The sequence below is a fragment of the Solanum lycopersicum genome, chromosome 12 (genome assembly GCF_036512215.1).
Source record: "Solanum lycopersicum chromosome 12, SLM_r2.1".
In the NCBI taxonomy this organism is placed as follows: domain Eukaryota; kingdom Viridiplantae; phylum Streptophyta; class Magnoliopsida; order Solanales; family Solanaceae; genus Solanum; species Solanum lycopersicum.
Window position 1 is genome coordinate 6,400,328 of NC_090811.1, and position 24,224 is coordinate 6,424,551.

Genomic DNA, 24,224 nt, shown 5'->3' on the forward strand with positions numbered 1-24,224 from the left:
GCAGATCTTGTTGGTCATGCAGATGCAAGTTATTTATCTGACCCCACATAAAGCTTGATCACAAACAGGCAATCTGTTCACATACGGAGGTACTGCTATATCATGACGATCTACGAAGCAGTCTATTGTCGCTACTTCTTCAAATCATACTGAGATAATAGCCATTCATGAAGCAAGTAGAGAATGTGTATGGTTAAGATCAGAATACATTCTGTCAAAGAAAGATGTGGTTTGAAGTGTGACGTTAAGATACCCACAATACTTTTTGAAGACAATGTTGCATGCATAACTCAATTAAAAGGAGGCTTTATAAAAGGAGATAGAACGAAACGCATTTCACCAAAATTATTCTTCACACATGATCTCCAGAAGAATGGTGATAGAATGGTGATATTGATGTGCGACAAATTCATTCGAGTGATAATCCAGCAGATTTATTTACCAAATCTTTACCGGCCTCAACTCTTGAGAAGATGGCTCACAAAATTGAAATGCGAAAACTTAACCATCTGAATCGTGGTTTTTATCAGGGGGAGTAAAATACGCACTGTACTCTTTTTTCCTTAATCTAGGTTTTGTCCCACTAGGTTTTCCTAGAAAGATTTTTAATGAGGCAACAAATAATGCGTATCAAAAGATATGTATACTGTTTTTCCTTCACTAGAATTTTTTCCCACATGGTTTTTTTCTAGTAAGGTTTTAACGAGGCACAATATCTATTAGGGGTGGGCATAAACACCGGAAAACCGAAACACCGAACCAAAACCGAAATTTTTTAAAATTTCGGTTTCGGTATTTCGGTTTATTTTTTTATATTTTCGGTATTTCGGTTCAATTTTTGGTACGTATTACTTTAGAATTCGGTATTTCGGTTTAAACCGAAATATTATATTTTAATTTATAAATTATATTATATTTAATAATTATTAATATTAAATAATTTTTTTAAAAAAAATAAAAAACCCTAAATCCCTAATACCCTATCCTCTTCACTCTTCAGCACAACTTCTTCAACTTCATCCTCTCTCTTCAACTTCATCCTCTCCTCTTCACTCTTCAGCACAACTTCTGCCTTCTTTTCTCCTCTTCCTCTTTAACTCCAGTCGGCGTCCACCGCCACCAGTAGCAGCGTCGCCAGCCGCCGTCCTCGAGCAGCAGCCAGCCGCCCGCAGCAGCAGCAGCCAGCAGGTCAGCAGCAGCCAGCCGCCCGCGAGCCACGACAGCAGGTCAGCAACAACCAGCAGGTCAGCCGCAGCCAGCCGCCGGCGACAGCAGGTCAGCAGCAGCCAGCCACCAGCCAACCCAGGTGCAGGTATGTAAATCGTGATTTCAGTTTTTTTGATTTTTTTTTGATTTTTTTCATCTGATTTTGTTTTTATTACTAGTTAATAGTTATTGGGAATTTATTATGTTTTTTTATATATATAAATGGCTGAACAAACAGAATTAAATATGGGTGTAGCTGATCAAAGTCAAATAAGTATGGCTGATTCTACGGATAATACACCTAGTAATAGCAATGATTTGTCGATTGGTACAGAAATAACAAAAAAAAGAAAAGAAATGGATCCTAGGTCTCTTGTTTGGCAACACTTTGAAAAGATTTTTGAAAATGGTGTATTAGTTAAAGCAAAGTGCTTACATTGTAAACAATATTATGCTACCAATACAACAAGAAATGGAACAAGTGGACTAAAACAACATTTGACTTATCGGTGTAAAGTGTATAAACCTCCGACTGTTGCACCCGGTATTCAAAAATTATTAAATATTCAAAATAACAATTTAGAGACTTGGAAATTTGAGCAAGAGGTATGTAGGAGAGCTTTAGTTGAGATGATTATTTTGGATGAACTACCTTTTAGTTTTGTTGAAAAAGAAGGCTTTAAGAAGTTTATGAGTAAAATCCAACCTTTGTTTCATATTCCTTCTCGTAGAACCATAACAAGGGATTGTTATGAAGTTTATGGTGAATTGAGAATAAATTTGAAACAATCTTTAAGAGAAGTACAACCAAGAATTTGTCTCACAACAGACACATGGACTTCAGTGCAAAGAATCAATTATATGTGTTTGACTGCTCACTTTATTGATAGGGATTGGGTGCTTCATAAAAGAATATTGAATTTTTGTCCTATCACTAGTCATAAAGGTGAGCATTTGGCTGAGTCTATTAGTAATTGTTTACTTGATTGGAAGTTGGATAACGTTTTTACTGTTACGGTTGATAATGCTTCTTCAAATGATGTGGCAGTTTTAGAGTTGTCCAAAAAATTAGATATGTGGGGAACTAATTTGATGGAAGGTAAGCATCTCCATGTGAGATGTATGGCTCACATACTTAATCTAATTATGCAAGATGGTTTGAAAGAAATTGGTCATTCTATCAAAAAGGTGAGACAAATGGTGAAATATGTTAGATCATCTTCTTCAAGGGCAAGAAATTTCTTGAAATGTGTTGAAATGCAAAAGATAGAATGTGATAAGATGTTGTCTTTAGATGTGCCTACTAGGTGGAATTCCACCTATTTGATGTTAGACACAGCAGAAAAGTTTGAGAAGGCTTTTGAGAGGTTTGATCTTTATGATGGTAATTTTAATTCTTTTCTTGCTACTGATGTTTGTGAAGATGGAAGTATCGCAGGGTCAATTCAATATGAAGATTGGGCTAATGTGAGGAATGTCACAAAGTTTCTTGAAAAATTTTATGAACTCACTTTGAAAGTTTCAGGTTCACGGTATGTTACTTGTAATGTTCATTTTGAAGATATATGTGAACTTGATGCTTATTTGAAATTATGTATAGCAAGTGATGACCTTGATTTGAGTAAAATGGCTTTGGGAATGAAAGAAAAATTCAAGAAATATTGGGGGACTCCTGAAAAAATGAACAAAATGATTTTTATTGCTTCTGTTTTGGATCCTTGCAATAAATTTGTCTATGTTAGTTTTGCTCTTGAAGAATTACTTGGGAAAGAAACGGGAAATGTAGTGAATATGAAAGTAGAGGCTTACTTGAGGGATTTGTTTGCGATATATGTAAGTAAGTATGGAAAAGGTTCCAAAAGTCAACCATCTTCATTTGACTCATCTGATTCTTCTGGTAGTGGTATTTCTCAAAATATGTTCAAAAATTCTTTGAGAACTAAGTTGCACATGAAGAAACAAAAGAATGATTCTGGAAGTTTAGGTGTTAAATCTGAGTTGGATAAATATCTTCTTGAAGACCAAGAACCTGAATCTGAAGATTTTGATATTTTGAGTTGGTGGAAAGTTAATTCTCCTAGATTTCCAGTACTTTCACAGTTGGCTCGAGATGTATTGGCTATTCCTATGTCGAGTGTGGCATCGGAATGTGCATTTAGCAACGGTGGTCGAATTCTAGATGACTCCCAAATGTGTGCAATGTCTTATTTGTGTCCAAGATTGGCTTAGACAAGAAACCAAGCCTATTTGTGTTGAAGAAAGTTTGGAGTTTCTTGAAAAAATTGAACTTGTTAAGACTTTTTATTTTTTATTTATTTATGAAAAAAATAAAATACTTATTGTGTTGTATCTTGTATGACATGTTTCTTTTTATTAATTGTAGAGATGGCAAATAGTGGAAGAAGCTCTTCCATTGTTGATCTATGATTGACTTGCAAGCGGTGAGTTTAATACATCATTTATTTAATCATATCATTTTTTAATCTTAAAAGTAGTATTCTAAGTTTCTAATATTTGATTTTATCTTAAAAGGTCCAAGGGTCAAGACAATGAAGAAATAATTTTGTTGGCACGTGACACTTGAAAGTTGAAAGCGATCTCATGGAAGAAAGTCAAGAAACTCATTATTGTTGTTTGTTATTGTTGAAAGTAATCTCATGGAAGAAGTCAAGAAGTTCAAAATACATTGTTTGTTGCTTATTATTGTTTATTATGAGTTAATGAAAGACTTTATTGTTACTTGTTAGATTCTTATTATATTGTATTTGTGAAGACATTAACTACAAATCTACAATGCAACTTTTGTTTTAGTGTCATTGTGAATTTAAAATTTGCGGTGTTAATGCCTAATGACATATTGAAGATTTGAATCATTGATAATTGATATATTAAAATTTGGTAGTAAATTAGTAATGCTTTTCTTTGATTTATTGTCTATTTTTACTTTTTAGCCCATTAAGTTGAAAAATCAAACAAAAAATTGTTAAGTTTAAAATTTTAAAAAGCCCACTAAACAGGCCCATTAAAAACCGAAATAAAAAAATCGAACCGAATTAATAAAAATCGAACCGAATTAACAAAAATCGAACCGATTTCGGTTCGGTATTCGGTACGTAATTTTAAAAAAACAAAAACCGAAAAAAACCCCGAACCGAACCGAAATACCGAATGTCCACCCCTAATATCTATGGACATCCAAGGGGGAGTGTTATAAATACATTGAATAAATGGATGGTCCATAAAGTTAGTATATGAACAACTATTCATATTCACTAGGTTTCATGAACCTTTTTGGATAATAATATATCTACTTATTATGATACTTAATATGGTGACCATTGGAGTGATTTTCATATATAAATAGGATTGTTCATTCATTATTGTATAATATACATATGAAACTTATATGTACTTGAATAAAAAGAAAGTCTTCTCCTACATCTACTTCTCTTGTCTTTCTCTTGTCTTCTTCTTATAATCTTGATTTTATAACACTTCCTTCTTTTTAAAATTAATCCATTTGTGATTCAGATGGTTGGTGAAAGAAAAGACAAATTAAATAATTAGTGTGGACCAATAAAAATATTTCACAAATTATTTTTTTTTAAAAAAAAAGTTAAGGTCATGTACCACCACTGCTTTAATTTGAGAGTAAATAAATATCTTAAACTAAATCAGGTACAATTCATTAAACTTTTCCTTTAAAAGAGTGTACAGAGGTATTCTTCCTTTTTGTCGGTTGGAATATGATTTTATATCATGATTTAAAATTATATTAATTCAAAGTTAAAATTATATTTAATATATAATTAAAAAGTTAGTTTGTATGTTTTGTTATAAAAATTTGTGAAAATAATCAAAACTCTCTCAATTTTTAAGGTATTGGATTTAAAAAAATTGATATAATCGATTGAATTGTATCATACTAAATTTAATATCAGATTATTTTAATAAAATTGTAGATTTTTATATGAATTTATAACTATATTGAATAAGTAGATAACTTTTGATTTTATTAATGGTATTGAATAATGTATATGTGATATATATTTTATGTATTATGTTTTAAAGTAATGATTTTTTTTTCTGGCTTAGAGAGATGAAAATGACTACAAGCCAATAGGTGCATCTTGAGTAGTAAATTATAAGGTAGTTTATCGTTCTTAAATAGCAAAATATTAAGTATATTTCCTTTTGTATGGTTTAAAAATTTTATTGGATATGTAATTTTAATTGTCTTTTTATTCATTCGATTTAGATTATTTGTCTTTATTTTACGCTATTGTAAAATATGATATAATATCTCAAATGGTCTCTCAATTATGTAGTATTTTTTCAAAAGTCACTAAATTTTGATTTTTAACTTAAAAATTACTTAATGTATAATAACATGAAATTTTTGCTTAAAACCTAAATATTAAAAACTAAACAAATATTCATTTAATAACTCGACTCGACCAACTAAAAATATAATAGTGACCTTTTTAATCTTATCCTTTTTCCCAAAATTATTCTCTTATCAGACTTCTCTTTTCTGTTTTTTTTTTTTAAAAAAAAAAACTTTAAAATGCAATTATGTAGTTTGGTGATGGACCTTGGAGATCAAGAAGGGTCCTTTGGGGTTTATTTCCTAAATATTTGTTTTTAGTCTATTTGTGTAATAGACAATTATAAATAGATGTCTTGAGTCATTTTATTATATAGATTATTTTGAGATGAAGAATTGAGATATTAATTGGTATCTTGTAGATAGTGGAATCCTCTATTATAGAGTAGCTTGGTGTAGCTAATAGGTGAATTTTCATTGGTAATTGAAAAATCATGTTTATGTCACTCATTAGTAGATTTCAAATTGAATTCTCTTTTCTATAGAATTCAAGTTTCTTTCTTTTTTTGGTTAATTAAGGATTTAATTAGTCATTCTTTATTCTTTTTTTATCTCCTTATTTCTCCCTATATTTTATTTCTTTTTTTAAGTCTTTTTCAATTGGATTTGCTTAATTAAAATCATATTTTTTTATTTTCACGTTGATTTGATTTTGTATATTCATAATTATTTACAAAAATATACAAAATATTTGGTGGAATCTTAATGTTCTTATTAAGGGGTGCAAAGGAGATAAATTATTGTGGGGGATTCGAGAGTTAATTATTGTAAATAAAAGTAAAAAGAAAAGAAAGTTGTGCAGAAAAAATTAGTGAAAATTTACAATTCTAACGAATTGCTAACATGAAACTAATATAACGGGCGTCTAAATATGATATACGGTTCTCCAGTTGACATTAATTTCAATAAAGATCAGAAAAATATCACACGAACTCCGTAAAACTATAATGCTAAACAACATTAATTGAACAAGATTAAAAAAATAATTTTATTCATTTTTCCTTTAAGATAAAAAAACGTAAGGAAAAAAAATACGAACATAATTCGCTTAAGAAGAATCTACCTTATTGAAGTTCATACATCATGCCCGATTGAATTAACTTATTTTAGACATTTTAAAACACTTATAGTAATATTTTTTATATTTCAAAACTAAAATAACAAAAACAAATAGAAAATCAAAAAAATTAAAGTACTACAACCCATAATTTTATTTTATTTTTTTCAGTACAAATGTGGGCAGAGTGAAAAGAAAAAGGAGGAGTGGCCCATATTTTTGCATTTGCTCACACCGTCTCAATTCATCATTATTTTTAGTCGCTTCTCCTTTGTCTCCTCCATTGTTCATCATCTCCTCTCTTCAGGTAAATCTCGATTTTAATCTTGATATTGAATTCAAATTCCGATGTATTAATGGATTCTCTTTGATTATTAGATCTGTGGTTTGATTATTTGTTCAATTCTAGGTTTTATATATCTGATTTGGTGATTTTATTAGTTCATGGTTTGGATAGAGTTTTTTTTTTCAGAATTTGTTGCATCGTTGTGAAGTTGAGTGTATAGTGAAGTTTAAGGAATTGTGATTAAGGTAAACAAATGTGATTTGGAGGGATTTTACTTGAGGTGCTATCCCTTTTAATTTCTTCAACTTTTAACAATTGTTATATTACTATATAACATTAAATTGATTGAAAAATTGGTATAAGATGTAGTTTTTTGATTTCTGTTAATGTTTGTTGTCTTTCCTTTGGGGCATGTTATCATTGTTAAGTTTCTGCATTTGGAAGTAGTGGCAGGCCTACTGGCCTAGGGTTTTGAAGTCACGGGTGCTCGCGGGGAAGAGATTCGTAGGAGGAGGAAAAGAGTGAGTTCTGTTGTGATGTGAGACTAGACTAAAGTTCTATTTGTTAGAAAGGAAAAAGAATATATTCTATTTTGGGAACAAGGTTGAGAAATTGGGTAAGAGAGTATAAAAAGGAAAAGAGTGAACGTAAAAAAGAAAGCAAATAAATAACATGAAAGGAAAAAAATGCATCGGCTTATTTAAGAGGAGAAGGGTAGAGGGTAGACTTATTATCCACTGAGTTTTGGACCTTGCGTAACTGGCCTTTGTGATTTATCAGTTATTAAAAAGGAAATTCATCATCTTATAAGAGAATAACTGTGTGAAGCTATTCAGCACTCACCACAAGCATTTTGTAGCCCAGCACCTTGTACTTGATCAGCTAGCACATCTGTCTTTCACAATTCTGAGTGCTCACTCTATTTTTATATAGCTTTGTTCTTGATCAATTACACGAATATATTGAATGTGATAAATATTCATGGGTGCTCGAGCACCCACAAGGATCTAGTTGGGTCTACCCCTACATTGCAGCGTCATTACCAAGTGAAGCGCAAGGATGTTACAATCTGAAATTTACTGTTCATGTATAATAATCTTAGAGTTATATTCTTATGATATTATGCTTATTGGGAATAGAGTATATAATTACCTAGCAAGAAGTGTTCTGACAACTTTGAAGAAATTGCGTAGTCATTTCTGCTCTTACTCTCATCTAGAGATATCATTCTACCTCTATGTATTACAACAATGGCTACAGGAGGAAACAAGTCTAAGCCAAATTGAAGTTAGGCTCAAACCATTGTTCTTTGTTTATTTTGTTTTTGATCAGTAGGCTCAAAACTTTATTTTATGATGACATTAGTTAGTAGATATTTAACTTGCGTGTCAAGAGGAAGATTTAGAGGGCTCTTGCTTTATTTTGTTCCTTTTCTTTTTGTTGTTTGTTTGTTTGTTTGTTTTAAGGGGTTGTTCATAGACCTACTTTGACATGGGTTTCTTGTCAGACAAATAGCTTGAAATTGATCATCTTCAGAAACTTTTAGCAATTTATATTCACTAAGGACGATAACAGAGAATGGTCAAAAGGTTAGTTCCATTTGTTTGTTTGTTCATTTAAAATAATTTTCCCATCGACACAAATGACCAATCAAAATGGCCTTCCCACCCTTCCTCAACTGTTGTTTTTGGTTGACCAGATATGGAGCGTTTTGAAGCAGGAATTATACCATGTTGCAGTGCCTAGAGGGGATCAAGCATTTAGGTGCCTCTCTGTCTAAATGTTGTGATCTGGACAGACAATCAACAGCCTTTGAAGATCCAGAGATCCTTGCACGGGAGACAGTTTGTATGCTATTGGAACACATCTATTAACATTTAGTTTCTGCTATTTGAAAGCATAGAAAGAAAGATGAACCAAAAGCAATGCTTGTCTGGTTGCAAGTTTGTCTTTTTTATGATGGTGTCATCTGAAAATCTGTATTTGCATTTTGAAGATTGTGTTCTTTTAGATTGAAAGCAAAACTTGATTTATTTTTGCATAATTCGTTATGTTGTTTTCGATGTCATACTCTGTCATAAAGGTATTGGGGCAAGGAGTTGGAATATACAAATTTGATATATGAGTGCCCTAATTTATATTGTTAGTCATATTGACTTTCAACTAACATAAATAATGTTATAAACCTATATGATCTCATTCTTGTTGCAGTTAGCGTCAGTGAGATTGAAGCTCTCTATGAGCTTTTTAAGAAGATTAGCAGTGCAGTGGTTGATGATGGGCTGATCAACAAGGTTTGTGTTTCATCCTTTGTTAACTACAACTTTGGGAAATAGCACCATTGTGTTTAAGATATAGGTATTCTAGCAGTTAAACTCTACTTTGGGTTTCTTGCATGAATCTTTATTCAATCTTGTGTCCAAAGGCATTGATTTTTTTGGCTATTACTAAACTGTAGGAAGAATTTCAATTGGCGCTATTCAAGACGAACAAAAAGGAAAGTCTGTTTGCAGATAGGGTATGTTCTCCTTGCTAACTACATTAATCTTTTCATTTTGCTTTGGTTATTACAAATTTTGGTAGCGCGAAGGAGGTTGCTTCCTGCATATAAGATCAACTAGTGATATCATTAAAATCACAATTACTATTTCTTGAACAGATGAAGTTGCAGTAGTAGTTCTTTGAATGGGTTATTTCTATAAGGATTCAAGTATATTAAGCATCAATTTACTTGTTCTATCACTATGTATAATACATTATTTGAGTTTTAAGGTTTAAAGATAAATAGCTCAGCGTTTTATCTCTTCCTACTTGAACTTATTTAATTGTAGGTATTTGACTTATTTGACACAAAGCACAATGGAATCTTGGGTTTTGAGGAGTTTGCTCGTGCCCTCTCTGTTTTCCATCCAAATGCTCCGATCGATGATAAGATTGAGTGTATGCAAGTAGCTTAACTATGTCAATAGTGTTGCTTTGTGTAATCCTGCTCCTAATGGTATTGCTATTGTAGTTTCTTTTCAGCTATACGATCTCAAGCAACAAGGCTTCATTGAGAGGCAAGAGGTAAGCTTATCTCTCATAAGGTGAAACATTTACTTTCACTTATGAAAGCAAATCTGTTGTAATCTTTTGATCATGTTATGTTTTTCTACTTTTTAGATGCTCTAGTCAGTAGCTCTGGTTAGGGTTAACTCAACATGTCTTGGATATTTTATTTTACATTTGATGCATTTCCAGGAATGCTTGACATGATAATAGTTTGGTCTCTATGCAGGTGAAGCAAATGGTGGTTGCTACCCTTGCTGAATCTGGTATGAATCTGTCAGACGATGTTATTGAGAGCATAATCGATAAGGTGCTTCACCAATCTACATTTAGATACCTCTGTTAGTATATCTTTCATTTTGAATTCAAGGAGTAGCTCTCCTGTTTACATGTACACTGAGGCAGTAGTACTTCTGTTTCTTGGTTGTCTCCTTTTCTATCTATCTTTGTTAGTTTAGTTCCGCTGGAGTTTGTCATTTTCAAGGATGATTTTTTGGTGAGTTGGACCTACAGGAAAAGAAGCACCACCATTCTGTGTGGTATCTTCAACGATGATGTCTTGATAATGGACCTAAAGGAAATAAAGCGCCCCTAGTTTCTAGTGTGTAACATAACATGAAAACATAGTTTTTTAGGAGCGAATTCTTTCTTCTTATGGTATGGGTAATTAGTTGATCGGCTACGGATAGAAGAGATCACGTGGAGGAGACTTTAACAACCATTTTGGACAGGCAGGTTCACAAATTGAGGTCGAAAGAGCTTTCTTTGGTTAAAGTGTTGTGGAGGAATCATCCATAGAGGATGCAACTTCAGAGATCCAGGAATGCAGCTCACAGCCGTTTGAAACATCATGTATACTTTTTACTCCGTTCAAGGACGAACGAGAGCTTAAGTGGCAGAGAATGTAATAACCTTATATTATATATATATATATAAAATTTATGAGATGCAGAATTATTAAGCTGTCAGTGGGCCTAATTTACTATTTTACTTGCTAGTTGGGTAATGAAGTAATTTGGACAATAAATACTAGTGAAAAAGGGGGCTAGGCACACATCTTTCCTTTTTTGCCTACATATTAGAACCTAGGGTGAAGAGAAAGAGTAAAAGAGGATTTGGTTAATTAGCTAATGCATAGAAATAGAGGGCTTTGGAAGCAGCCAATGGTGTATTGTAACGGGAAATACAATTGTTACCATTTCAATTTGGTTAACTTATCCCTTGGACGGAGAGTTATTGTGGAAAGAAATCCTAGTATCAGGTGTATATACACATATACTCTCAACCACCAATGTAACTTGAAAATGGCATGGACCCGTCGACAAACTTAATCACCTTTCTCCCTATCGGTAGGGACCAAATGAAGTGCACAACGAGCCTGATCAGTGAGTGAATGTAGCATCATACTCACCCACATTCATTCTCTACTCAAACTGTTGCTGCCTATCCTCACACAGACTCTGTGGAATTAACTAATCCATGAATAAGGCCACAAATTCGCTCCAAGTGAGCAGTGGACATCCAGCTATGCCAGATCACAGAAAGGCAGCAACGCTGCCACATGTGAATCTCTGATTCCCATAGTAAGAAGGTTCTTCTCTCTCAACTTCTGGGCTGTTATAGTAAACGGAGTGTTATCAAACTCTGGAGGAAAGAATTTCATAAAGACCTCATCTTCCTCAGTCCTCACATGATCATCACCAGCAGCAGTAGAAGGTCCTGTTACACCTCGCATTATCACAAATTGGGGAGTACAATAGGAATAGGAAGCACAGTCTCAATAGAATATCCTACGCCTCAAGTACCGCAGGCTGTGCTACTCTAGCTCGCCCACCAGTCATGGGCTTACATTCAATAGACCTGACAGCCATGGTCTAGTGTGAGCTCTCGGCCTACCACATGCCCTAGTCATAGCTTGTACCAATGGTGCCTCCTCTAGTTCTCTCTTGGACGATCTTGTTCTCATAATGCATGATGAAGACATTTAGGATTAGATCTTAATTCGTACTCTTCTACCGCAGGAGATAGAAATGAATGAAGGGGAACTTCCCTAAAATGCCCCTATAGCTTCCTGTTTTTTGAACATAGTTGACTTCATACCCATAAAGAAGACACTGGTCTTAAGCCACGGGAGTATAAAGACTAAATTTTGATACCAAGTTCTCGATTTTATAAGTTCAAATCATTAACTTAATCATTAGTTCTCAAGTCATTGCCAAGACCTAATGCTAACTGTATCATTTCAATTCAATTAAATACACTATTGTTGGATTAAAAAAGAAACTAATATATATACCTAATACTTGGATTTTCTCCACAATTGCTCCCCAAGCAAATAACATTTTTTTTTATAACCGAGAAATCCGTCTGTAACCCGCCCTTTGGACCAATTACAACCTTCTAAACTCGGTGGATAATGGGCCCAGCTCTCTACCCTTCTCCACTTAATACCAGGCTTCACTTTGCGTGGTGTGGGGCTTGAACCTGCGACCTAAGCCACAAATCCTCCACCTTTTGCCACTCGAGCTAGGCCTTGGGGGCCATGTGAATAACATGTTAACCAAATTAAAATGGTAGCAATTGTATTTCCCCTTCCTCTGGCTGCTTCGAAAGCCTTCCCTCTCTATGCTTTAGCTAATGAATTGAGTCCTCTATTAGGTGCCGTTTGGCCATAAATATTTCAAGTGTATTTAGGAAAAAACTTGGGAAATAGTGTTTGGCCTTGCAACTTGCCATTATTTGGAAAATTTTTGGCGAACTATTCAAATTACCAAATACTAGGAAAAACTAGTATTTGGGGCAAATTCTAGAAAAAACTAGTATTTGGGCCAAATTTATTATATGGGAAATTTTAAGATTACCCCAAACTTTTGTCCTCATATCCAAGTATGGAAATTTTAAAAATTACGCCCAACTTTTGTTTATTTAGAGATGGATAAACAGTTACTAAGATTTCTTTAAATCTGCCGGGGTTAAGTTTAAGTGGTTAAGGTCTAGGGACTTGTGACCTAGGTCACAATTTGTGCCACGTGTCATGCGAATTAAACCTAGAATTTAAGTGGAGAAGAGTAGAGGGGCATACTCATTATCTACGAATTTTGAAGGTTGTGGTAGGTTCTAAGGGTTTGGCTCGAATGGATTTCTTGGTCATTAAAAAGAAGAATTCATTAAAACAATACAAATAACTGGTAGGGATCTAGGAAAACTATGGACAGATCCATTGATAGATCAGAGATTTGTCTGAGTAAACTTTCCTGATTTCCACAATGTTTTATTTAATCGGCAGGCATTAATTGATGAATGCACTGGATATGTTGTTTTTGTTGCATACTTGCAATAATTGTTGTTTGCAGATTGAATGAATAAGCGGAAGGTAAATTTTAGGAGAGATTCTTTGAATGTTAGATTGAAAGAAAAGCACACTAACTGAGGAGCAAAGACAACCCCATTTAAACATGATATGCTTAGTTGTGCTAAGAATGGTAAATGATCAATTAAGTCCTAGAATACTAGTAAGAAGATTGTTGAATGTAAAAGATAGCTGGCCATCAATTAACTCCTAGAATACTATTAGACATTTGATTTGCTGTTTATAAAACTGATATATATATATATATATATATATATATATATATATATATATATATATAACAATTTGATATAAAATAAATATTGTTTGCTATATGAAGGTCATTTTGTCCTTTAAGTAGTTTTAATTGATGTATTATTAATACTCACATTCTTATTTCAGATGCTATTTTGCACAAAACAGTACGTAGATACCCGCATAACTTAGATGTCTATTAGTTATGCAAAAAAGGAAAACATGAACCAATTAGATCCCGACATGGGGATTATTTCTTCCCATTTCGTAACCAGACGACAACTAATTTTACACATGTTGCAATTGAAATACAAACGTGATGTAAACATTTATTGTGCACTTCTTGAGTTCTTTCAAATCTAATGTGAATCAAGGTCCTCTTTTCCTATATATATTAGCACCTTCTTGGTGCATATCTATGAAATATTACTTGTAACACACAGACAGAAATGGGAGAAAGAGAAGGCATGGAATTTTCTGCAATGTGGTAGGGATTTGCTCATATTTTTGCATTGTGTTTTGGTCAAAATTGAATTATATAATATGCAAATGGATCTGGTTGCTTATCATATTTATTTCTAGTTCATCTTTCTGTCCCCAGTTTTTATTCTGATGGTCGATGTTTTCTCGTGAATTTCTGTTTTAACTAATGTTTCTCTTCTTCGTCAGACTTTTGAAGAAGCTGATACTAAACATGATGGAAAGATTGACAAGGAGGAATGGAGAAATTTGGTCTTGCAACATCCTTCACTTTTGAAGAACATGACCCTTCAGTATCTCAAGTAAGTGGCATTTTGAAACTCGACAGTAGTCCATATATTATCATGTTTTCAAATTGGTGATATTGTTCATGGCGTTGATTGACTCAATAATATTCCTCATTCAAACAGGGACATTACGACTACATTCCCAAGCTTTGTCTTTCATTCGAGAGTTGAGGATACCTGATTTGGCATATACAAGCTGGAGTTGTTTAGGGAACTACCTTTACCATCTTTCTTTCCTGTTATGTTTTTGGAAAAACTAGTCAGTTTATGGATGTGGATGTCTGGATAACTGTTTGTTGCTGCCCTGTTTCAAAATTTGAATATTTACTTGATTTGTTATTCATTTCGAGTGTAGTGGTTCTGTATTTTGTTGCGCTAGTAATAATGTCTGATTTCCCCTTCAGTTTTGTTGTCTATGCTTGTAGTTGGCTTTCAGTTCATGTTGGCTTCAGTAAGATTTTTTTCTTTTTTCTTTTAGGTCTTTAGATTTGTGCAAGTATTTTTATTTATTGTTATTGAGAAAAAAGAATTTATTATATTAATGTAGATTGGTAACGTGTTGTCCGTGAAACTGGTCATATCTATAAGCTTTTCAGTTTATAGACATTAAAGTGTCGAAATCTTTAGGATCTGAAGTTTCGTGACTGCCAACCAGCCATTGACTTGTAATCGTTGGTACTGATAACAATAGCGTTTGCTCTCCTCATATTTGTATATCTTCTCTTCGAATTCTGTTACTATTTGTGTTCGACGATCTCTTGTTAGAGAAGTAAATGATTTTACTGTACATTCTTGTTTATGTAATGTGTGTTTCTCTTCTGAAATAGGTTTCATACACCAGCACTTGCATCTTGGTGGACTCTTGTGCTTTCTCCTTGTCCACTATTGTTTCTATATCTTAATCTTTGTCGATTGTACTTTTTTTTTCTTTCTTATAATGAAGTTGTGTCTTACTCAAAGCTTAATCTTTGACAAGTTGAATATAACGCTAAAAAGAACTACCTCCCGCTCTTCCAAATCAAGAGAATCGTTGGGTAGAGAAAATAATGTTTGCATCAGCATATTAGTACCTTTTCTGGTACACTTTTCTAACCTATACATAACTAATGCTTATATACATTCTATTGTGCATTGAAAAAAATGTATTATTAATTATCATATATTTCTATGCATTAGTTAATGCAATGAGTTCTAATTAACATTATTAAAGATACAATTTTCTTTAAAAAAACATCCTTTTCACTATATTAATTTTATCTAAAAAAAATTATGTAATACAACAATAATTTTTAGAACATTAAACCAAACATTGCATAAAAAGATCTTATCATAATTGATGCAGACATAATTAATACACTATATTTCCCCTTTATTCTTATAAAGACACCGAACGATCCCTACCTCAATAATTTAGTCCACATTTCAGTTAAAGATCAACAAGTCATTCTAATCACCTAACTGGTGCTGCAAGCCTTTTCTTTTAGGTACCTTCTTCTGATGCAATATAAGTGGGAAAACATTAGTTTAACTAATTACCACCTTTACCATGACAACCATAAATATTACTTTTATACAGCTGAATAGAACATAACAAGTTGAAATAATAGGCACCCTAACACTAACATTTGAAGAGAGAATGCGTAGGGAGCAACTATGGTCGCCCCTTTCACATTTGCAAAAATTTAAGATAGCAAAACAAGCAAATTTCTCAATTATTGCTTCGAGGCTTTTACCGTCTTGCTGCTCAAAATAGGAAACATCCGTCAAGAATTGAAGTGTATAATTTCCAATAAAACAGAGTCTTTGGACCACTTAGTCACGACCAATCAATCCTAAGGCATATACTGCAAGTTAACTAGGCAGACTTCCATACAAGAACGCAATAAGCAATTAGGCAAAGTACAGATTCTATTGTCACATAAAACGTTGTAACAAAATGAGCCAATGAATACTACTCTTAGAATGCAGTAAAAACAAAACATATCATGTCCAGATGGTGGAGCTGAGTAGAAGAAACAAAAACTACTGGGGTTAAGGGCTTTATAATAATCAAAACAAAACACCGGCATCCTATAGATTTAGTCGACTTCTTCCATCTTGCTGCCCTCGGCATCAGCTTCAGGATCCTCCAATGCTGGCATGTCAGCTTCAGCATCTCCACCATCCTCATCGATACTCAGACCAAGCTTCAGCATCCTGTGAATTCTGTTGCCAAATGTGTTTGGCTCATCAAGGCTAAAACCTGAAGTGAGAAGAGCAGTCTCAAACAACAATAGAACCAAATCCTTGACGGACTTGTCATTCTTATCAGCATCAGCTCTCTTCCTGAGCTCATCCATGATGGCATTCTCAGGATTGATCTCCATGGTCTTCTTGCTAGACATGTATCCAGCCATGCTAGAGTCCCTGAGAGCTTGTGCCTTCATGATTCTCTCCATGTTGGCAGTCCAACCATACTCTCCAGTAACCAAGCAGCAAGGAGAATCCACTACACGGTCAGAGACCACCACTTTCTCAACCTTGTCACCTAGAACATCCTTAATCACCTTGCAAAGACCCTCAAACTTCTCCTTTAGTTCTTCTTGCTTTTTCTTCTCATCTTCAGTCTCCTCAAGCTTGAGGCCTTCCTTGGTAGCAGAAACAAGCTTCTTACCCTCAAATTCCTTCAATTGACCAATTGAATACTCATCAATAGCATCAACCATGTAAAGAACCTCATAACCCTTCTTCTTCAGCTTCTCAAGGAAGGGTGAGTTCTCAACAGCCTTCTTGCTCTCACCAGTAATGTAGTAAATATCATTCTGGCCTTCTTTCATCCTGGTTACATAGTCCTTCAAGCTGGTCATCTCATCACCACTTTTTGTGGAGTGATATCTCAGCAGTTCAGCAAACTTAGACCTGTTCTGTGAATCCTCATGGATACCAAGCTTGAGGTTCTTTGAGAAGGCCTCATAGAACTTGTTATAGTCTTCTTTGTTTTCAGCAATTTCAAAGAATAGCTCAATGCACTTCTTCACCAAGTTTTTGCGAATAACCTTCAGGATCTTATTCTGCTGCAACATCTCTCTAGAGATGTTGAGGGGAAGATCTTCAGAATCCACAATACCCTTCACAAAGCTCAAATATTCAGGAATCAATTCCTCACAGTTATCCATGATGAACACACGGCGAACATAGAGCTTGATATTGTTGGGCTTCTTCTTGGTGTCAAAGAGGTCAAAAGGAGCTCTCTTTGGAATAAAAAGAACAGCCTTAAACTCAAGCTGACCTTCAACAGAGAAGTGCTTGACAGCCAAATGCTCTTCCCAATCATTTGTCAGGCTCTTGTAGAATGCAGCATACTCCTCTTTTGTGATCTCCTCGGGCTTCCTCATCCATATGGGCTTCTGCTTATTAACCAATGACCACTCATTAGAGACTTCCTTAATTTTCTTCTTTTTCTTCTCTTCCTTCTCCTTTTCTTCATCAACCTCCTCTACCTTTCCTTCCTCATCTTTCTTCTCCTCTTCGTCCTCATCATCCGAGATTTCCTTTTCTATGGTCTTCTCAACCCACAAAGAGATTGGATAGCTGATGAACTCAGAATGCTTCTTAATAAGGTCCTTGAGCCTTCGCTCCTCAAGGTATTCAAGCTGGTCCTCCTTGAGGAAGAGGGTCATTTTGGTACCCCTGCCAAGGTTCTCACCAGATGTATCTCTCGTAACAGTGAATGAACCACCAGCTTGTGATTCCCAAACATATTGTTCATCATCATTGTGCTTTGTGGTCACAACCACCCTCTCAGCAACCAAATAAGCAGAATAGAAACCAACACCAAATTGCCCGATCATGCTAACATCAGCACCAGCAGCAATGGCCTCCATAAATTCCTTGGTGCCAGACCTAGCAATTGTACCAAGGTTGTTCACCAGATCTGCAAACGTAACAAACAAGATTAGTATTTTTTGCAAGTCAAATTATAGAGGATGAGTATCACATAAAAGCACAAAAGCTTCCACATGGGTATGCTAACTTACCAGCCTTTGTCATACCAACACCACTGTCAATGATTGTGAGGGTATTGTTGGTCTTGTCAGGGACGATGTGAATGAAAAGTTCAGGTTGAGCATCTAGCTTGCTCTTGTCAGTCAAACTCTGGAAACGGATCTTGTCCAGTGCCTGCAATTTATACACAAATAGTTATTAAATACTTCATTACCGGAAATATCTGATGATAATACAATGACATAAAGACACTCTATATTGCTCACTCTCTCCTCCAAAAATACACTACTGTCAAAGGATCAAGCAACATAGAAGACAACCACAACTTGTTACAATTATTAAGGAATCATCAAGACAAATCATAATTTGACTGATTTGGATATCATACAAGAATTTACTAACAGATATCATTAACCAAATGACAGAAATGGATCATTTTAAAATTGAACACATTAACAATTCTGGGTTACTATATAGAACAATAACCGTCATTCCAAAACCCCAATACTACTAGGTATTGGCTTAACTTTTTTTCTCAAAAACTCTGAACAGAACCTGGAACAACAAAAGTGCTTCGCTAATCTCAAAACTCTCCTATTCTCAAAACTAACCAAAGCTGCATCAAATCGTATTATATACATTTGTTCATAATCAACTACATAAAAATAACATTTCTCCAGTATTTTGCATAATCATCCACCAATCCATATATTTACAAAACAAATATATACATACATAAAAAAAAAACGCACATCTACAGGCAACAACAACATCGAGAATATCAGAACAATCATTATGATACATCCAGCATCTATTCCATAACAAACCAAAAGCATGAAATCATATATCAAATAACGAAACAGTACGTCAGGCTACAACCACTAAACTCATCATACATCTGAAATGACAATCAAACCACACCTAGGCATGAACATGAACATTACAGACATATTTAGTTCATTTAGGACATAAAACAAAATAATCGAAAATCATAAGAAAACACTCACATCAGAAGAGTTACTAATGAGTTCCCTGAGAAAGATCTCTTTGTTACTATAAAAAGTATTGATGATGAGACTCAGAAGCTGGTTGATCTCAGCTTGAAATGCAAACGTCTCTGCCTCCGCCATTTTTGTGTGATCTACAAAGAGTGAAATGAAAGTGAAGAGATGGAGATGGAGATGGAAGTTAGAGAGGAGAGTATAGCGAGTTTATATAATAGGGTTTGTTAGGGTTTCTAGATCCTTCTATTTGGCTTTTTTTTAGCATGATTTCCTCTCCTTCAAGTTTTCAAAATATTTTTTCCACAAGGGGCCGGCTTTTTCTTTTATCAATTCACATGTTGTGGACCACTCATTTTATTTCTTTCCTTCTATATGGGAAAGTCGAAATTGCCCCTTTACTATTCGACCACAACAGAGGGGCATTTTTGTCCTTGTAAAATATTGGGTCGGTTTAAGCTCTCGTGGTGATGAAAGCGGGTCATTTATGTTTTTAACGAGTCGGTTTAGCAGAGAGTATTAATAGAAATAGATCCATATACTATTATTATTTATAATTATATATTATATATATATACCTTAATAATATCATTACTGTATATGTTGATTTAAGTATCAATTAGGAGAAATTATTAGACTTAATGATACCAACATAGTATATGTTATTGATTTAGCATATGTTAATAAAAAATTATCAGTCTTAATGAATGAAGGATATGAATTGTAATTTTTTTCTTAGAGAATGAGTATTTCTTGAATTATTTTGGATTGGGTATGAACATGTAATTATTTGGAGTTTTCCATTAAAATATGTAAAGACAAAAATACTCATCAAATCTTTTTAATCATTTTAGTTATTTTCTTGATTTCATGTTTTAGATTTGCATTAATAAATTTCTTTGAATAAATTAACTTAAAAATTTCATTATTTGGAGAAAGTTGTTTGTTGCTAAATAAATCCAATGCAAATTAATACAATATTTGAAACGTGAGTTGTTTAACATTAACTAATTATTTGTATTTTGAATAATTTATAAAATTGCATACATATTAAAATTATAAGTTACCATTTTTATCTATAAATGTAAATGGTTTATTCAATTGTACTATCGTTTACCGTCTTTTTTATTTTAAATTTATATGATCTATTTTTTAAAAAATTGAAAATTGATGTTTTATGACTGAATAAATTATCAAATGACAATTATTTACCTTCAAATAATTCAAGTGAGAAAATAAGAAACATGTCGACAAAATTATTCTTCTCTAGCTAGTTATAATAATAATAATAATAATAATAATAATAATAATATTGTGCCACAATTATATATCTTGACCCAATTATAGAAAACTGAAAATCCATAATAATTCGAGGGTATAACCGAAAAGAAGCTTTTTCAGGAGTTTAAAACAAATATAAGATTAAATGGGAACAAATAAATCAAACACCAGATAAAAATAAATTGTACATTACTAATTCATGCGTTATTAATCTTTGTACCAAACAACCCCTAATTTTTTATGGCAGAATAATTGTTCCTTCAAGTTTTAACTCATATTACTCCAGCACCAACAACCGAAAACCAGAACAAGTTCAATAATCTAGTCTCATAAAGATTTATTTTTGACAGATTCAATTGATCGTATCTACAGCTGTCAAAATGGGCTAACCCAACCCAATCCTAACGGGCTAAAGATTTAAATGGGTAGGGACTGATTGTCCCTTTTAATTAAAGAGTCTATAAAATAGCAGCGCAACCTAGCTCATTTGGGACGGTGTGGTCCTTCAACCTAAAAAAAGGACAAATCGCCCTCTCTAAAAAAAATACAAACGTTGATATCTGATGAACACGACATCAATACATATAGAAATTTGATGAATTACACATACTTCAGTGAATATGTACAAAACAAAAATATAATAGTCAAGATACAACTTTCATGAGATTCATTTGAACAAAAAACATTACATGATCACTATTTTCATAAACAAGACAATAAAAGAGAAGTGGAAAATTAAACATAAAAATAAAAGTAGAACAGGTCAAAGATTCATAGTTATAATGGAGTAATGAGGTTGGGATATTATCAAAATTTAGTGGGCTAATGACCTTAAAATGTAAAAGATATGTAAAGCAGTGAGATTTAATTTGAGGGAAAATTTTCAAAATAGTAATATTTTATCATTTAATAGGGCCACTTATCAACACTTTCAATATTTATTTAAAATGTCAATATTTTAATTTGTTATAATGTTGATTGTATTTATTTAATTTGAAAGAATACAAACTTTTAATAACATAATGGAGAAATCATGGGAGAAAATATTTCAAAAAAAGGTAAAAAATTTTCCCTTAATTTTTTATCCTTACTTATTTTAACTTTTTTAAATATAATTTTATCTGAAATGTATTCGGTTGAACTTCTTTAAATATGATTTTGTGTATTCGGATGAATTTCATTAAATATGATTTTGTGTATTCGAAATTTTGGATGAATTTTTTTTACAAATTGAGCACGACAAATACTTATTTCAATTGAAAATTAGACCATACAATTCAAAAGTTAATTGTATACCATTAGGACGAATACAAATTCAAATCTGAATACAAACTAACCGATATACAAAGTGATATTGAAAATACAAAAGACAAAATGGTCTGGTGGACCCTTGTACTTGTATCCGTCTATATTATGAACCCTTTTACTTATGTCTTTGTCATCTGAACCCCTGAACACATTTAAACTCAACCAGTTGAACTCTTTCAACTGATCGTGACTCTCAATAGCGATGATGTCACATTCAATGTCAGATAAATTTGGCCATATCATCTAGTATTTTTATAATAATTTCTTTTTGGACAAAAAATCATAAAGTTTTGATGCAAATTTTACAAAATAAAATTTTAATTTATTCTTTGAAATTAAAGTTTTGGATCTCCCTACATCATTTGCCATTTTCACCGTGAAATGACTCAATCGCCGGAGAAAGTTGTCGTTGCCACCACCCCTCTCGCCGGCGAGACCACAAATACTCTTTCCCTCATCTATCTCCATCTTTGTCGCACACTTTCACCATTTGTCTTACTTTCTTCTTCTCCAACCTCCCCAAATCAAAAAATTGTTAGTCGCCGCACCAACTCCTTGTCCCTCTCCGTTGTCTCCATTTTTCCATACTATTGACGACTATTCTGAACCACTAGGGACCCTATATGTTATCTATCTTCTACGGCGTATTAGAAGGCCAGAAGTTCATCATTGCCTTCGATTTATCAGCATGCTCCTCACCACCTGTGATGTACCAGATACCTAAAGAAGATGAAAGAAAGAAAAAAAAGAGGATTGGACAAAAATGGAGATGACTAGAAAAAGATGAAAGAAAAAAAAGGGTTGGACAAAAATGGAAATGGCTAAAAAAAGTGGGTTGTTCGGGGAAGAAGAAAGATTATTTTTTTTAAAGTTTATTATTTTACTCTTTTCATTTAAATATTTTTAAAATTTAAATATGATGTTCACTTGCCCTAGTAGGCGTGTGGTCTCACTCTCTTGCTAACTGAATAATATTAATGCCACATAAGCATGGTCAATGGTTAGAGGGGTTAGATATATTAGGTTTTATCAAGTGTAGGGGTCGAGATAACAAATGGGTAAATAGAAAAAATTCACAATACAAATGGACACAAATATAGGGGTTCATTAGATCATTTTGAGTCAAATAAAATACAAAAAAATCTATTTTACTAATAATGCAATTAGTATGAATACTTATATAATGAATACGTAAATAAATTGTATTTTGATTATTTAGAATTGAAAATGAATACAACATCAAGTCTAAATATAAACTATCGACTATACAAAGGATATTGAAAATACAAAATGAGCGAAATAAAATACAAAATTTGTTTCACTGATGCAATTAGGTTCAATGCATATCTAACATACCAAATATAAATATAAAATTTGGTGGTATTTCATTAGGATGAATACGAAATCATATCTAAATACAAGCTATATGGTATACAAAGTGATATTGTAAATACACAATAAGCGAAATAAAATAAAAAGTTTGTTTTACATATGCAATTAGGATGAATACCTAAATAATGAATACTTATTTTGATTATTTAAACTTGATAATGATGGACAATTAAGAATTTTGACTAGACAATTGATTTATCAAGTTCCATGGATTCAAGAAGAGTCTTTTCTGAACCATCCATAGAGCGACGACATAGATCTAGATCCCAACAAAGAAACCGTGTGAACCCAATGAGTAGAGAAGTCGTGGAGCATGTCTTACTCTTGATCAGACGTAAGAGAGAGCAATCAAATATTATACCCTACTTTACTCAAAAAATTGCCAGATGTTGAAATCGTACAAGTCCAAGAAATTTCTTAAAGAAGTGTAGGAGATAACAACAGTGGAAACAATAGAGAATGTGGAGAGATTTGGGATAAAAAACTAAAGAGAGTATTAGAACGTGGGTTCTTTTTTATTTTACTTTTAATTGATAGTAGAGTCAAACTAGGTAACTGATGAGAAATAAAATGATAGTAAATTAATTATATTAGGATACATTATATTTGTCAAAATAATGACATTTTTAACAATTATTTTATAATGTAGAAGTTTTAGCTAATTATAGAAATTTTGACTACTTAACTAATTTTTCCTTGATTTTATATTGATACTTTAATAATATCTATTGACAAAATCTTAACAAATAACACTACTTTAACTATATATAATAAATATTTTCAAAATCCAAGCTCACGAACTATCTCTGAGGTTTGCAGGTTGGACCTACGAGGCTAGCGGACTAAATGAGGCTAGCTAAAATATCTCGTTCTTAAATGGATTGAAAAAGTTAAACCAGATTC

At 33.0% G+C, this 24,224-nt stretch overlaps 2 protein-coding genes across 2 annotated transcripts; one reads left to right on the forward strand and one right to left on the reverse strand.

Annotated features, from left to right (window-relative positions):
• The first annotated feature begins 6,853 nt into the window (after positions 1-6,853).
• LOC101249611 (calcineurin B-like protein) lies at positions 6,854-14,733 on the forward strand. Its single transcript, NM_001329440.1, has 10 exons — positions 6,854-6,957; positions 8,444-8,525; positions 8,636-8,784; positions 9,148-9,230; positions 9,395-9,454; positions 9,768-9,876; positions 9,950-10,002; positions 10,214-10,294; positions 14,258-14,370; positions 14,479-14,733. Exons 3-10 carry the CDS (start codon positions 8,667-8,669, stop codon positions 14,534-14,536), a joined length of 675 nt encoding a protein of 224 aa, NP_001316369.1. The 5' UTR covers positions 6,854-6,957; positions 8,444-8,525; positions 8,636-8,666; the 3' UTR covers positions 14,537-14,733.
• Positions 14,734-16,433: 1,700 nt separating this feature from the next.
• Positions 16,434-19,469, reverse strand: Hsp90-1 (molecular chaperone Hsp90-1). The gene is made up of 3 exons (NM_001247507.1): positions 19,347-19,469; positions 18,372-18,513; positions 16,434-18,268 (listed from the first exon to the last, which is right to left on the reverse strand). Exons 1-3 carry the CDS (start codon positions 19,467-19,469, stop codon positions 16,434-16,436), a joined length of 2,100 nt encoding a protein of 699 aa, NP_001234436.1.
• Between the last annotated feature and the right edge of the window lie 4,755 nt (positions 19,470-24,224).

Coding starts and splice junctions, on each gene's coding strand:
- LOC101249611 (NM_001329440.1), top strand. CDS start 8,667: ATGTTGCAGTGCCTAGAGGGGATCAAGCATTTAGGTGCCTCTCTGTCT. Junction 9,455..9,767: donor AAAGTCTGTTTGCAGATAGG/GTATGTTCTCCT, acceptor ATTTAATTGTAG/GTATTTGACTTATTTGACAC. Junction 10,295..14,257: donor TTGAGAGCATAATCGATAAG/GTGCTTCACCAA, acceptor CTTCTTCGTCAG/ACTTTTGAAGAAGCTGATAC.
- Hsp90-1 (NM_001247507.1), bottom strand. CDS start 19,469: ATGGCGGAGGCAGAGACGTTTGCATTTCAAGCTGAGATCAACCAGCTT. Junction 18,514..19,346: donor TCATTAGTAACTCTTCTGAT/GTGAGTGTTTTC, acceptor TATAAATTGCAG/GCACTGGACAAGATCCGTTT. Junction 18,269..18,371: donor TGTTGGTATGACAAAGGCTG/GTAAGTTAGCAT, acceptor TTACGTTTGCAG/ATCTGGTGAACAACCTTGGT.